The 16,617-nt window shown below is 44.6% G+C and overlaps 1 protein-coding gene across 2 annotated transcripts in view; it reads left to right on the top strand.

Annotated features, from left to right (window-relative positions):
- LOC144769250 (5-phosphohydroxy-L-lysine phospho-lyase-like) overlaps nucleotides 1–16,617 on the top strand; it is a 479,590-nt gene that overhangs the window by 334,854 nt on the left and 128,119 nt on the right. For both annotated transcript variants that reach the window (XM_078653309.1, XM_078653310.1), the window contains exon 10: nucleotides 4,457–4,546. In XM_078653309.1, coding sequence (XP_078509435.1) covers nucleotides 4,457–4,546 — 90 coding nt within the window. The remainder of the gene's footprint in view (nucleotides 1–4,456; nucleotides 4,547–16,617) is intronic.

Here is a 16,617-nt window from a genome sequence, read left to right as displayed (position 1 = left end):
ATTGCCTGCTTTCCAAGGGGTTAGGCATTGGCCTATGTAATGCTACACATCTCGCTAGGACATACTCTGATCATTGCCCTGTAAGAATTACGATTAGTGTACCTGGGTATGATAGGCCCAGACCGACATGGCGAATGCAGTCGAATGCATTGTTGGACTTGGTCTTTCGGACTGAACTTGAGGAAGAAATAAGGGACTTCTTTATATGAAATAAAGGCTCCGTAGAAAGTGTGGAGATAATATGGAAAGCCTTTAAAGTCACTATACGGGGGTATTGTATCTCCAAAAGCTTCGGGGTATTAAGAGACCTACAGCGGACACTGAGGACTCAAGAGCAGGATCTGAAGAGACTGGAGGGACGAATGTTGGAGGGGGAAACGGGTCAGGTACAGAAAGATTTTAGGACCAAATTGTCAGCCTACGAGGAAGAGGCTGCCAGGGAAGTCAATTTTAGAGGGCGCTATTGTGTGGCGCGGAGGTATGGGGAGGGAGAGCGCCCGGGGAGGGCATTGTCTGAGATTACACACTGTCCACTAATTAACAACAGTATATTGGAGATAGAGAAACCGGGGGAGTGGTCTGTCAAGACACCGTAGGCATCCTAGAAACCTTCACTTCCCATTATGCTACATTATATACCACGCAAAGGCATGGAGAGGTGGAGCTTGATGAGTTTATGGGGGATGTGGCGTTATGCTGGTTCAGTGATGTTCATAGACAATTCCTTAGCGCTCCACTCGAGACTGATGAGATTAGGGAGGCCATCATGTCCTTAAAGAACGGGAAGGCACCAGGCTTGGATGGCCTGCCTGCCGAGTTTTATAAGTGTTACATTGATGTTATGGCGCCAGATTTACGTGAAGTATTCGAAGAGTCCTTGGAAGTGGGGATACCTCGATGCGTGAAGTGGTCATTACATCTTTGCTAAAACCTGGTAAACCTCCCAGGGATTGCGACTCTTTTAGATCACTGTCGCGCATCAACTGTGACACAAAAATATTAGCCAAGGTTTTAGCCGCGCAACTGACACTTCTCATGGATCGTCCCTGGTAGGGCCAGAATTTCCGGTTGCCGCTGTATTTCTAGATGCCTCTAAGGCATTTGACTCTGTAGAGTGGTGTTACCTATTTAAAGTCTTGCAGAGAATGTGTTTCCCTCAATTATTTATATCCTGGGTGCAGCTGCTGTATCATCGGCCTTCTGCTAGAGTGCTGATAAATGGTCATCTGTCCACTGCTCTTTCCATATCACGGGGCACCCGGCAGGGGTGCCCGCTTTCCCCGTTACTTTTTGCCATAGCGATTGAGCCGTTGGCGTCTAGACTGCGTTAGCTTCAACGAGACCGGGCGTTTCAGTACTTTCAGCATTACATTTTGATTTCGCTATATGCTGACGACGTCACATTATATATCAGGAAACCTCAGCAAAATATGAACCCTTTATTCAGAGACTTTCTGGTGTTTAGACAGCTCTCAGGTGTCAACATCAACTAGAGAAAATCGCAATTTTTCCCACTTACGCCTGCGGTCTCCAAATTCTCGTTGGACTTTCCTCTCGAATGGTGCGATTCTGACTATAGGTATTTAGGCATACAAGTATATAGGGACAGGGAGGAAACACTCCGATTAAACTACGGCACAGCGATCACGAGCCTGACAACTAATGTCACACGTTGGATCTCTTTGCCCTTGTCGCTGGCAGGAAGAGCCTCTCTTATAAAGATGGTGGTTCTCCCCCAATTTCTGTATTTATTTCTTAATATTCCCTATTACCCTGGAGCATTTGTCTGCAAAACCCTGTGCACTGAGTTAATACGCTTAGTATGGGGCGGCAAACAACACCGACTTAGATGGTCGGTCCTCACACAACCCTATGATAGGGGTGGATTTGACATTCCAGACTTTGAAACCTACTATATTAGTGCGCAAGCTCATTATGCATAACACTGGCTGTCGCCATGCATGCCACAACTAGCAACTGAGGATTGGCTGGCACATCCTCTCCCTTTGAGAGGCCTCATACACGGTCCTCTTAGTACTATAGAGACACCATTCAAAACAATAACTTGCACGGTGGATGCATGGAGACGCATGGCGCGTCTCCTGGAATCTCAGCTGTTGTATTCTCCGCGACTTCCACTCACATATCACCCAAATATGATAATTCTAAGCGAAACGGGCTTTCGAGCCTTGTGCAAACGACTTCATGTTGTTACATGGGGTGATCTGTTCCATGAGCGAATGTTTCGCTCAATGCAGCACCTGTTCCAGGATGTGCGGCCCATGCCATTGGAGGTTTTTCTATACGTGCGACTGAGGCAAGGAATGAGGGCGATTCTTCCCGACTTCCCCTGTGAACCGGAAATTTTTGTTCCCTTGCACTTTGCTTAGCTCTCCCGATGGGAAACACTTGATATCGGGTATATACCGTAACATACGGGCACAGCAACGCGGGGTGGAAGGTTCGGCTCGCATACATTGGAGTGAAGATCTGGGACAAGAGGTTACTGATGATGACCAATGGAAGTATTGCTGTAGTGTCACAGAAAATGTATCAGCTAGTTGTAGGTTCAAGGTCATACATTACAAGTTCTTGCAACGTATCTATTACACCCCCGCCAAGAAATACAAATTTCAGCTCTCAGATAATTATACATGTGACAGGTGTTAATGGGCTGGAGCGGGCTTCTTGCATCTGGCGTGGGAATGTCCGGTGGTGTGGGAGTACTGGACGCAGGTGCATAAGGCCCTTGAACACATGCTGGGTACTACGTTGGAGAGAGAACCTTTGATCACGCTGTTGGGATATACTGCACAAATACCCAAACACAGTAGAAAATTCCTAGATATTGCTCTATTAATGGCCAAACGCTGGGGTAGGGGGAGGGGCCCAAAATTTAAGGAATGGCTACGGGATGTTATCTGTTGTCAGGAGCAAACATCTGTTTAGGCTGAAACACTACCGATGGCCTCTAGTCCAAGAGATGTGTGGGGTCCACTACAACCATATCTCACGCGAGGGGAGGAGGGAGGCTCTGACTCATCTTTAATGAATGGCGAGTAACTGTTGGATGCTGAAGATGGATCATCCTGGCACCCTGGTGGCTTCATACTGTTTGAAAATTGCCTATGCTGACTATGTATCAGGACATTTCCTATATTCGTCTCCCTTACTGATGATCAACATTGAACTGATATGATGAGCATCTCCGTCATGATTTATGGTGTTTCTAATATCCCTATGTCTCCACGACAATGCTTTTAGTAATGATGTAATGTATATTGAGGTATGTCGCTATTACTAGTGAGCAATGAGGGGATGATATGCCACATCTAATGCACCTACGGCGAAGTTATGAATACAACGTCACTGTCTATTGTAACTTCTGATATACATGTCACGCTGCATGATTATGTATTTTTGTTCTTGTCTGAAAAATGATGTAATTAAAAAAAAAAAACATAAAAACCAGCTAGTCTGCTCCAATAAAAGAAATAAATCGATAGAAACATACAATGCAATACTATCTTTTGCTTCCAGCAAAACCTCAACTAGCTCAATTTTTCCCTCACTCAAGTGAAAAACCCTCTGAACTTCTCCAAATGTGCTTTCCAAAGGTACCCAAATAAATCTCCACTATTCTTACTTCAATATTCCCTGTGCAATACCGACAATACGACCATTGCTTGCTCAGCACTGCATCAACAGCAGACAACGTACATTTACTTAGTGTATGTCACACTAAGACTGCCCTTGGCTTAACCCGGGATCTTAGGCCAACGATAGACCCATTACTTCCATTAAGGGCAACGACGGACCACAACATATAATATAAAGGTACGTAGTTTATAAACGCCTGTCCCTATAAATTCCGTCTTCTTCATTACCCAGTATAATTATTCTCCTTTATTATGGTCCTATCTTACTTCATTGCCTTGGACAGGGTCTATTACATGCTTTATTTCTGGTCTAACTCTGTTCCACCAGTCATCCACTTTCTTTATATTGCAGTCTTCCCTAATCCACATATTTCACCCTTTTTAAACAAGTTAGATGGCTACTTAATTCCTGTAATTTCGATTTCCGCTTTCTAAATATAGTTTCCAAACATAAATGCTTTCTTATTCCCCGTTACCTCCCTGATCTGCTTTCCCTTCACATGCTTCATTGTAATTGCAGCCTCCTTTATGCTCAACTTTCACAGCTTTGGTAATATTTGGGAAGCTATTGGAAGAACTCGTATTATGTTCGGAATTTCTATATAATTTATACCAATGAAGTGTTTGTGTCTGCACCTCTTCATATCCTATAAAATCAAGTTGTCCAACACTTTGGGTAAACGTGCTTTTTCGATAAAATATACCAAATTAAATCATCTTCAGAAACCTATTTACGTTTTTTAAGAGTTGCAGTTTTTTGGAGTCTTGTTTGATACAGAGTTTTGTTTCATTTACAGGGGTGTTGGATTGTTCATTGGAGTGGATTTGATAAGTGATGCAAAGGAGAGAACACCTGCAACAGAAGAAGCTGAATATGTGATATGCAGGTAATTTAACTTTTTCCCTGATAAATGTAGGTAGTGTCTTTTGAGAAAAAAATACTTTTTTTAACCACTCAAAAACAGGTTACCGACAATACAGTGGAGTTTGTAAGTATGGATTGAAAGTGCACCAAAATTAAAAGGCTACTCGAGAAGAGAGGGTGACGAACAGGAGGCAGAATAGCCTCATTTGAAAGCCATGCAAAGTATGAGTAGATTGGATTGGGGTTCTGGTGAAGTAGTAGCGATGGGCATGAAAAGAGTGTTTATTACCAGGAAAAGAGTTTATCGGTAGATAGAAGGATCCGGAAACTGAGCAAATGTATGGTAGGATGTTGATAGAGAAATTTAGAGCATGAAAGCAGGACTAAAAGACCCATGGACATATGGGATAATGAGGGCAAATGGTTTAGAGTTGATAGGATATTGCTGGAATTGAGCTGGGCATGTGAAAATGCTCTCACCTTGACACCTTGCATAATTTTATTCGTACGTCTGCGATCTAGAAGAACAAGAATGAAATATTATAATATGAAAAAAGTGTTGGCAGTGTTGTGGTAATCCAGATTTGAAATGACTATCTGCATGCATTGCTAATCTGGGACATGGATATCAGCAGAATGCAAGCAAGTGTTCATCACCAATTTGGTTTATCATTGCGTTCATAGAATTGTTCAACTTGTTGTGAAACAAAAGTCATCACATCTGCATACATTTCAAGAAACTGGGAAGTGCCATGCACAAGTTAAATGGGTTATATAAGCCAGACTTAATGGCATCACTTTGTTTTGCTCCTCCTAAATGTAATCTATGTCAGCCTTGAAATAAGAAGATTCGAGTTCTAGTCCCAGCTTCACCAGGTTTAGTAATCATGAGAAATTTACAGTTTAAAGTATTCATTCATCTAACGAGCATAATCAAAAATTTTAGCTACGCTTCCTATTATTAACTTGCATGCTTTTCCACCATCTGAAATTTTCTAAGTTGTCCTTTTTTGTTACTTCGTCTCTGCCTAAAGTTGGGTGTGACAAGTGAAGTAATTGCCATTTATACAGCACACTTGTTAACTTAGCACTGTCTCTTGTTTCATGACTGCTAGGCTTTATTGTTAGCTAATTGTACATTGTTACTTTTATCTATCCATGGTTTAATGGTGCCCTAAATGATACACGGTGCAATCTAAGACTCCATGAGAGACTGGAGAAACTCGCCTTCCACCACAAATCTCTCTCAACTGAGAAAAGTGAGAACACCTCAGAATTCAACTGGAATGAGCCAAAATTAGACCAAAAAAACTCTTCAAAATCATTAAGGAACATTCTAACCAATCTTCTAACCAAAGCGCTACTCCTTATCCTTGCTCCCTTGTGGTGATGATTTTACAGCTCACTTCTCTGAAAAAACAAGGAAAATCGAGCTGGAGCTATTACCTGCCACCCCAACTTTGTTATCCAAGAAACCGCCCGCAGGATCAGGGGAGGGGGCAGAATCACCACAATATACTCGCCTTTGAGAGGATCTCTCAAAAACAATGCCTCATGGAGTAGTTTTCTCCTACCTGACTGCACTGAGCTACTTTACTATATGGCATCCATCTAACCCTCCAACCATTTCAGTGATCCTCTACCCGACAAGCTCTATAAAGATTTAATCTCAGCCTTTCTCCCTCTTTGGTCGAGAATCATTCATGAATCCCTCTTACAGGGAAAGATTCTGGACTGCCTAAAAACTGGTCAAGTTACTGCCATTGCTAAGAAGCCCAGCGCGGACCTATCAGGTCCAAACAACTTTCGACCTATCACCAGTAGTATGCCTCTAGCTAAATTGCACGAAAAATGCGTACATTCGCAGCTCTGCAAACATATTGAGAAATATCAACTCCTGGACCCTCATCAGTCAGGATTCAGAGCAGGGCACTGTACTAAAATGGCACTAACTCACATTGTTGATGACGTGGTGAGAGCCCTTGACCAAATTGTCCCTTGTCTCCTGATCCTTCTGGACCTGTCCTCAGCCTTCGATACCATCAAACATGAAAATCTGATTGATCTTCTTCAACATAGGATTGGATTTTCGGGCTCGGTCCTAAACTGGTTTGCCTCCTTACTTCACAACTGCACCTAAAGGATAAAAGTTAATCATGCCCTCGCTTCCAGTACCCCAGTCCTGATTGGAGTCCCCCATGGTGTTGCGCTCTCACCCACTCTCTTCAACCTCTTTATGGAGCCTATTTCAGTCATTCTGAACCGAGCGAACATTCAATACCACATGTATGTGGATGACACGCAATTGTACCTGAAAATCTCCTCGCAAGAGGACATAAAAACATTAAATGCTGCACTCGCCCAAACTCAATAATGGTTAGCTCAGAACCATCTCCTACTAAATACTCTCAAAACTGAATTTCTTTTGATCACCCCACCTAATCACTCAGCTCCTACTCTTGACTGGATTATACACCTAACTGCTCTGAGCTGCACACCTCACGTTGTAGACTGTACCAAATCTTTAGGTATCACCTTGGATAAACACTTATACATGCAAGCACACATCAGTGCTACTACTAAGGGAGCCACTTTCCAACTCTACACACTGAAGAAAATCAATCCATTCCTCCCCCGAAGATCTCAGGCCTGCGGTTCAATCCCTGATTATCCCAAGATTGGAATATGGGCTGGTTACCCTCGTTGGACTTCCCAAAGCTAGCCTGGCTCCACTCAGAGCTACCTTGAACGCATCGGCTAGACATTTAACGGGCTCAAGGAAATGTGATCACATTTCACCGACCTTTTGCAACTATATTGGTTATCTATTGAAGCTAGACTCTGACTCAAGATAGCTTGTCTGACTCATAAAGCCATGCATTACAATACCCCATACTACCTAGCAAATAAGCTTGAGCTATCGGGCTCCAGTCGGAACCTCAGAAGTACTTCCACCCTTCTCTTGAAACCTCCAAGATTCAAAAAGTAAAGATCCTAAAACCGGACTTTCACCGGTCTTGCTCCGAGAATCTGGAACTCCTTGCCATCCGAGATCAGATCCAATCCTTCCACTACTTCCTTTAAAAAACTGGTCAAAAGACTACTAATGAACGAACGTTAAAGCGTTGATCATGCTCGTGTGTTTTGTTAATAACCCAAATCTTGAAGTATTTCACTGATGTTTTGTTACATGCTTTTACCTTCTTTTTGTTCTAGTCCTCGATAACTCCTTTAGCTGCATTAACTGTTGATTTTGCAACACTAGCCAAGTTGTTATAATTCTTTGATTCACAACGCACCTCTTGGTTCTCTCTATTGTATGATGTTTTACATTGCGTGCTGTATGGCTCCTCTGATACCCTCTACTCTTTATTCTTTGAATGTTTTTTCCCACAGGTTGTAACTTCATTATGTTTTGTATACTTGCTGGAGCTAACTCTGTACATCGCTCTAATACCCCTTTGGGTCTTGTTCGCGCTTTATAAAACTTTTCAAATAAATAAATAAATAAAGCCCTGTATGTTAAGCAGTGAACCCCCAGCCACCATTTTGTGTTAACAAGTCAGTGAAACCAGCCCCCTCCCAGCCCCACCCCCAGCAACAGGGATAGTCTACATCACAGGGTGCTCTGAGACATCAGTAATCTGCTGGGTGCTGTTTAAACTGTATTTAATAGGGACTGTGCACTTCGTTTTTTGGCCAGAAGACGGAGTAAAGTTATATTTAAACAGTATTGTTGAAGGACAAGTTTATTATGCCCTTACCTACAGAGGTCCAAAGTGTGGATTGCGCTTGTCTGTCTCCTAGGAGATTTCTGAATAGAGCAGCTCCCCAGTCCAAGTCCCACCCCAAGGCCAGCAGACCTAGGACTGCTGATTGGTTTTCCCAGCTCCAAGCAAATGTGAGCCCTCCTCTGACACCTGCCCAGGCCCCTAAAGGCTTTGCTGGGTGCGTCCAAATCATTTTCCTCTTTTTTGTGAGCTGCAGCCTACATGAGCCCCAGATTGCAATGAGCAGAGTCCAGGAAGTGGTAAGGAGGCAGACTAGTGCTGTCTCTTCCCTAAAAAATGATTTTCCCTACCTGTGATTGCATCATCTTTTCTTTTTTTTAAATTTCTTTAACTGTCTTTGCCTGTGGTTATTACCGTCTGAATTTGTAGCTTTAACCTGCCAATGATTGCATAATTTATCACCTGTTTTGTGTTTAAACTTGTGGTTTTTCCTGCCCGTGACTGCTTCCATTTAACCTGATGAATTGTGGGATTTGCAGTCCAAACTCTGTACTTTTTCCCTCTCATTCCCCATGACTACCAGTTTTCCCCCCCAAATTTCTCCTTTTCTCTGTGCTAAGACCTTTATGTTACGCAGTGCACCCTCAGCCACCATTTTGTGTTAACAAGTCAGTGAAACCAGACCGCCCCGCCCAGAAACAGGGATATTCTACATCAGAGGGTGCTCTGAGACAGCAGTAATCTGCTGTATGCTGTTTAAACTGTATTTAATAGGGACAGTGCACTTAATTTTTTGGCCAGGAAAGGGAGTAAAGTTTTATTCAGACAGTATTGTTAAAGGACAAGTTTGTTAGGCCCTTACCTGCAGAAGTCCAAAGTGTGGATTGAGCCTGTGTGTCTCCTAGGAGATTTCTGAATAGAGCAGCAGCTTCCAACTCCCTGGCAGAAAACTGTGTCTGAGGTAGCTGGGACCTTATATAGTCTGCTATAGTTTGGTACACGTGTACACTGATTGGTGGTTGTATCTGGTGTTTCTAATAGATTCGGGTTAGTGTCCTCATTGGTTAGGTATTTGAGGGATCTGATTAGTTTCTGGGTCTGTGATTCAATCAATGTAGGGTTGGGGCTGGGGTTAGGATTTCTATTGGAAGTAGGGACTAGGGCTTTATGTGGTATTGGTTGGTGGGACTAGAGTGGTACTAGGGCTAGGGTTAGGCCTTTAATTGGAAGTAGTGATTAGGGCTTCTGGTGTGATTGGTTGCTGGACTAGGTGTGGGACTAAGAGTAGGGTTAGGGTTTCTATTGGAAGTCCCTGGTCCCTACTTCTATTGGAAGTAGGGACCAGGGCTTCCTGTGCCATTGGTTGGTTGGACTTGGGTTGGGACTACTGGTAGTGCTAGGGCCTGTATTGGACGTAGAGATCAGGGTTTTTTAAACTGATTGGTTGCTTGGACTAGGGCTAAGATTGGCTGTAAGGTCCTCGTCTCCTACTGGTTCCCGATTTTAGCGGTAGTGTTGTGATTGGATAGTGTTAGGGCTAGGGTTCCCATTGGCTGCAGGGGTCACCTGATTACTAGGGGTATAAAAGGCAAGGGTTAGGGTGTCCCAGCCCGGGCGTCGAGGCAAAGGGCGGAGAGGACAAGGGCAGTTGCCTGTTTGAGCCTGTAAAGGGCGAAGAGGACATGGGCAGTAGCTTGCTTGAGCCTGTAAAGGGCGGAGAGGGCAAGGGCAGTAGCCTGTTCGAGCCTGTTTGAGACTATTTGAGACTGGACGGGACCAGGACCAGAAATGCTGAGCACGTTCCCATTCAGTAATACCCACCACGGTAATACCCACCAGGGTATTACATCAGGGATAACAGGTGCTATATGAATGCAAACCTTTCTTTCCCTTCTATCCCTCCGCTATCCTTCTCACACCAAATAACTGACTAATATCCACCACTCAAATTACTTTCATATTTGACCATACTAATTCACCACTAAGCCTTTATGGGTTTCCGGATTAGCATGCTTCAACACTCCGTCAGGGGAAACAAGCGCTATATAAATACAAACATGTTTTCCTCTTCTATCCTTCTGCTATCGTTCTGAATCCAAATAACTGACTAACCTATCCACCACTTAAAATCGACTTGCATGTTTCACTATACTAATTCAACACTAATTCTCTATGGGTCCCGGAGTAGCATGCTACTCGCCAAAAAAAGTGCTTTGATGCTTCAGCAGGAGTAGTAAGCGCTATACAAATGCAATTACAATGGCTGTCAGCATGTTGGACGATAAGCACCTAGACGCCTTAGGGAATTGGCATGATTATAATGCTTGAGCATCCTGTTGCAGGTTGCGCAGACAGTGTAGTAAAACAAGCAATGAAAACATTCAGTCTTAACAGGTATATAGACACAATCACATATAAGGGATAAGTAGCAAAACCTAGAGTAACCCTTTCCATTCTTCAACATCGTTGAGGCCATTGATAAGTGATTGAAAAGATCCTTGTACATTTTAGTCTGTTTAGGCAGAGATCTATGTCCCTACCCCAGGGGGGTTTTGTAACACTCAATGGTTTGCCATTGGATATTTCTTTTGTTGTGGTTGGCTGTTGTAAAGTGATTAACCAAGAGGGCATTCTGAACTCTCCAGCTGATTCTGCCGCTGTGTTGGCTGATACAAGTCTTTGACTTTCTATGATGTTTGGCCAATATAAATTTGGTTACATGGGCAACAAATGCAGGACACTACATTCTTGAAGTTACAATTGGAGAAAATAATCAAGATGGTGTTTTAGGTGTAGAACGTAAACTACCTTGGTGTTGATGGTGAACTTGCAGGCAATAGAATTGCCACGTTCGTGGTGGCCTAAAACTGGTGGTAGTCCCCATACTGGTTCTTTTGTGGTAGTGTGTTAAGAGGGTTGCAAGCTCTCACTAAATGATCTCTCAGGTTACAGCCCCTCTAGAATGAAAATCAGGAGACCCCTAAAGAAAGGCCACCAGAACACAATATCTTTCACTGATGTTTCACACTTTTGGTGATCTGATTGGTGAGAGGAAAATACGTGGTCACACAGTTGATCTGTCAAGATGGTGCTTGACTTTAGATTGTAACAAATCTCTCTGTGGGAATACCATGCTCTGTTTAGAGAGCGCTTGACCAGTTTTCTGGAGTATTCTATCTTGAGAAGTTTGTTTGATGGTCTCATTTTCCTTAAATAAGTCATTGCTCTTGTTACTACTGTGATGTGTGAAACAAAGGTCATATCGGGAATTATTGACCCACACGATGAAATTGGATCAATCATTTTCTAGACCAGACTACACAGATTTATTCCTCAGATTAACCTCACCTTGGGTTGCTAATTGACTTGTTCTTCCAACCTCTTGGACCAGTGTTCTTGTAAGACCCTTTTGCTTTTACCCCAATTTTCTGCACTCCAACCATTTTTATTTTATTCCTTATCATTTATTAAAAATTTTCTAGCCTCATTGCTCAACTACCATGTCCGGATGATTAGATCTTAGTAACGCAACGCAGAGGTCAAAACTCTGTCGACAACAGATGATACATCGACTCCAATGACCCACTCTTTTATAACACCTAAGAGTCAAGAGCCAAGCATATTCTTATTTATATGCACCTATCACTTGTTCACTTTTTCTGAACTGTGTGGTCACAGGCTGCGCATTTTTTTCCAGTTCATTTATTTGAATTTTTCATGAAAATGAACGTATTCAGTATTTCTTTTCTTAGGATGGTTTTTGCAATTACATTTATTTGGATGTTTCTAAACAACTTGTGTGCTAAGTTGTCCAGCAGATGAATTATGCATCCCCCGATAGAGAAATTATATTATTAAAAGTATCTTTAAAGTGAACTACTGTTTTGTGATACCTATTTTAGTGGGACGCACCAGGAGATATATTGTTTGATGATGTAGTGCATCAGTGCCCGAAAATGGGTTTGAGGTCCACAGTAAATACATTTCCAATTGGCTTCTTCTTCGATGCCCTCCCACTCCCCCATCACACCCACCAATCCTTTTTTCTCCCCCCTTCTCTTCCTTACACATATCTCTAAAACCCCCTTCTTCTCACTCTTTTACTCTTGCTCACGTTTCAATCCTCTTTTTACTTCTCTCTTTCTGCTTCCTCGCCTCAAATTGTGTCTCTCTACATCTTGTCTCCTATTGTCTCCCAAAAGTACCTCTCTCCCTCATCCTGACTCTGTTGTTCCCTTACAAAGCTTTGATTCATGTGCAAAGTGATGTCCACTTTCTGTCCAATGACTGTTACTTCATATGCACTTACATCAAAGCCATCTGTTCACCTGAGAGGATAGTTCATTGTGCTCAGGAGCCCAAATTCATACGTGCTTGTGGACAGTTGTATACTGACCCTAGCCTTGGATATGTCATCTTTGGTTTGGGGAATGCAGTGCTACCTCGCCGTCTGAAGGCTGAACTCGCCCTTCCAAGGGCACAAGCCAGGCGAGACAGCAAATCACTCTCCTCTTTCCTTACCTGATTTTTCCTTTGCCCTTGACTCCTCTCCATTGTCTTTCTTAGCTCTACCCTTTCCATCCATTATTTCCTACCCCCTTCCTCTCCAATATCCTCCATCCTGCTTTTCTCTTTATCCTGGTATTTGTAAGGAGTAGTTTCTGTCCTGTAACTCCAGTTCTGTAGTAGGGGTATCTCTGTTATAGTCATAATCTAGTGAATAGTCCCGCCCATGTGCGTGGACCCCGGAGCAATCAAAAATAATCTCTTACAGTGTCAAAAAGTGCAGAAATGCATAGACACTTAAGAGAGAATTTAAAGACAGATAATGCAGCCTAAAAGGCTACACTGTCCAGTACTTCAACTAGAAATTCCACCATAAAATCCACAAAACAGCAAAAGCCTGTACAGATTTCCATTGCTTTAACAGCAAACTCCCTCAGGAATGATAGAGAGAAGAACCTGGACAGACAAGCCCCATAGGCTGCCATTATGTGGCTCAGAACAGGATACTGTGCCTTTAAGAGAATCTTCCAGAACCTTCTCCCAGTATCCCAGAATGCATAGCAGGTCCAACTTACTTTCAGTTCTTTTTGAAGGCGTAACACGCCAGACCTGTAGCATTCCTTAAAGGAATATGTCTCTCTCCACCGGGGAGGAGGGAGGGCGCTTATGACTATAACAGAGATACCCCTACTACAGAACTGGAGTAACAGGACAGAAACTACTCCTTCTGTAGTAGGGGATCTCTGTGTATAGTCATAATCTAGTGAATAGAATGGCAAGCCCATCCCCACACCAAAGCGGCGGTGGAGAAAAGAGAATCAACACCATTATTGTGCGAACAGATTTCGCAGAGAAGCCTGTCCAACCTGAGCATCTGCCCTAGCATCAGTGTCCAGGCAGTAATGCTTAGCAAAGGTATGAACCGACTTCCAAGTGGCCGCCTTGCAGATTTCTGCAATCGGAACATTACGGAGCAATGCCGTCATAGCAGCCTTGCCCCTGGTGGAATGAGCCTTAGGCTTACCTCCTAAGGTCTTATTAGCTTTTTGGTAACACAGCTGTATGCAGGACACAATCCATCTAGAGATAGACTGCTTAGAGGTCGCAAGACCCGTCCTGACTGATCCATAATTGATGAACAATTGGTCTGACCTACGAATATCACTGGTTTTATCCAGATAAAATTTCAGCACCCTCCTAACATCCAGGGAATGCAAAGACCTTTCCGCTGGAGATGAAGGATTCTGAAAGAACGTAGGTAAAGTTATAGTCTGGTTGATATGAAAATCAGAAACAACCTTGGGAAGAAACTTAGGGTGAGTACGCATAACAACCTTAGCAGCATGAAATACAGTATAAGGTTCTTGGCAACACAACGCCTGAATTTCACTCACCCTGCGGGCCGATGTAATGGCCACGAGGAACGCCGCCTTCCAGGACAGGTGCTGCAATGAAGCCTTATGAATAGGTTCAAAAGGCTCCTTCATCAACCTGGACAGCACCACATTCAAGTCCCATGAAGGCGAATGAAGCCTGACAGGAGGGAATACTTTCTTCAAGCCTTCTAGAAAATCCTTGATCACAGGGATCTGGAAGAAGGAAGTCTGTGAAGGGCATTTCCTGTAGGCAGTCAAAGCAGCCAGATGAACCTTAATGGAATGGACATTAAGGCCAGACTGCGCTAGATGTAGCAGATATGGAAGGATGACAGCTTCCTTGCATGTCGTAGGGTCATAGTTCTTAGACGAGCACCAGATGCAAAACCTCTTCCACTTGTAAGCATAAGAAGTCCTAGTGGAAGGTCGCTTAGCCTCCTTCAGTATGTCCATACAATCCTCTGGGAGATTCAAATGGCCATATTGCACTATTTCAGGAGCCATGCCGCCAAACTCAAAGACGAGAGGTTGGGGTGCACCATCCGCCCCCCGAACTTCGTGAGAAGGTCCGGCCTGCACGGCAGCTTCATGTGAGGCAGGAGAGACCGGTGAAGCAGGTCCGTGAACCACCACTGTCTGGGCCATTCCGGGGCAATCAGAATCATCTTCGCCCTGGATTGGGAGAGCTTGATGAGAACCGCTGGAATCAGGGGAATGGGTGGAAAAGCGTACAGAAAGCTGTTCGACCAGTTGATCCATAACGCGTTCCCCAGCATCCCCGGCTGGTAGTACCTGGAGGCGAAGTCTCGGCATTTGCTGTTTTCGGCGGTGGCGAACAGATCTACGTCTGGAGTTCCCCACCTTGCGAAGACTTCTCCTAGCACTTCGTCGTTTATGACCCATTCGTGGTTTTCCTGAATCAGTCTGCTCAGCTCGTCTGCCTGAACATTCTGCACACCTGGCAGATGAGTGGCCGTTATCGAGAGTCCTCGAGCCAGAAGCCAATGCCAGATCGCCTGCGCCTCCTGAGACAGAGTGCGTGATCTCGAGCCCCCCTGCTTGTTGAGGTAATACATCGTGGTCGTATTGTCCGTCTGTACAAGCAGAGAGTTGGTCCGGAAGGACGGTTGAAAGGCCTTCAGCGCCAAGTGAACAGCCCTGAGTTCCAGGAAATTGATGTGGTACGTGGACTCCGACGGGGACCACGTCCCTTGAATCTGCAGGTCTCCGGAGTGCGCTCCCCATCCCTGGAGAGAAGCATCCGTCACGATAGTCTGAGTGGGAATGTCCTTGTGGAAGGGAACCCCTCTGAGGAGATTCTCCACTGAACACCACCACTTCAGAGACTGAAGAGCATGTAGAGACAGTTGTATCTTGTCGTCCCAAGAGCCTCTCCTCTGGTCCCACTGATCTTCCAAGCACTCCTGCAGCGGTCTCATGTGCAGCCGCGTATGTGGTGTCAGGAAGATGCAAGAGGCCATCGATCCCAGCAGAGAAGACACCGTCCTCACTGTCGTGGATGGAGTGGACATGAGAGCCTGAGCCTTCCGAAGGAGTGATAAACGTCGCTCTTCCGAAGGAGACACGCTTGCCGACAGCGTATCGATGGAGGCTCCTAAGTACTGGATGCACTGGACCGGAGTCGGGACAGACTTGGACATGTTGATGTGCAACCCCAGCTTGTTCAAGAGAACGCACGTCTTCTGGAAGTGTGCTTGAGCTTCCGAGAAGGAGGAGGCCTTGATCAACCAATCATCCAGGTAAGGGTAGACAAACACCTTGTTCTTCCTCAGGTGTGCCGCTACCACTGCCATGCACTTCGAGAACGTCCGGGGCGCAGACTTCAGCCCGAACGTAAGTACCGTGTACTGATAGTGATTGGTGCCGACTTGAAATCGCAGGAACTTCCTGTGTTTGTGTGCAATGGGCACATGGAAGTACGCATCCTGTAGGTCTATGGCGCAAAGCCAGTCTCCCCGCTGCAGCTGAGGATAAATCTGATGCAACGACAGCATGCGAAACTTTTCTCTGCGAATCCATTTGTTTGCCTGTCGCAAGTCCAGAATGGGCCTGAACTCGTTCTTGTCCTTCTTGCGGACCAGAAAGAACCGGGAGTACAGACCTCTTCCTCTTTGAGACAGAGGTACATCTTCTATCGCCCTTTTCCTTAAAAGGATGTCGGCCTCCGCCTGGAGCTCGCGCAGTTGATACTGCGAGCTGACCGGAGGAATCGATGGAGGAGGGCTGATGAACCGAAGACTGTATCCATTGCAAACAATATTCAGCACCCACTTGTCCTGAGTAATTTTTCTCCACTCTGCCAGAAACAATTGAACGCTTCCCCCCACCGGAGCGGGTAACGGACGAAGGGGAAGTAACCGCTCAGGGTCGAGACCCAGCCGGGCCCTTGTTCGCGGTAGAGGACTGCTGTCCACCTCTACCCCTCTGACGTTTCTGGAAGGGTCTTCTGTATTGCTGCT

This window comes from Lissotriton helveticus, chromosome 7 (assembly GCF_964261635.1).
Source record: "Lissotriton helveticus chromosome 7, aLisHel1.1, whole genome shotgun sequence".
Classification (NCBI taxonomy): domain Eukaryota; kingdom Metazoa; phylum Chordata; class Amphibia; order Caudata; family Salamandridae; genus Lissotriton; species Lissotriton helveticus.
This window is presented reverse-complemented; position numbering and strand designations above follow the sequence as displayed.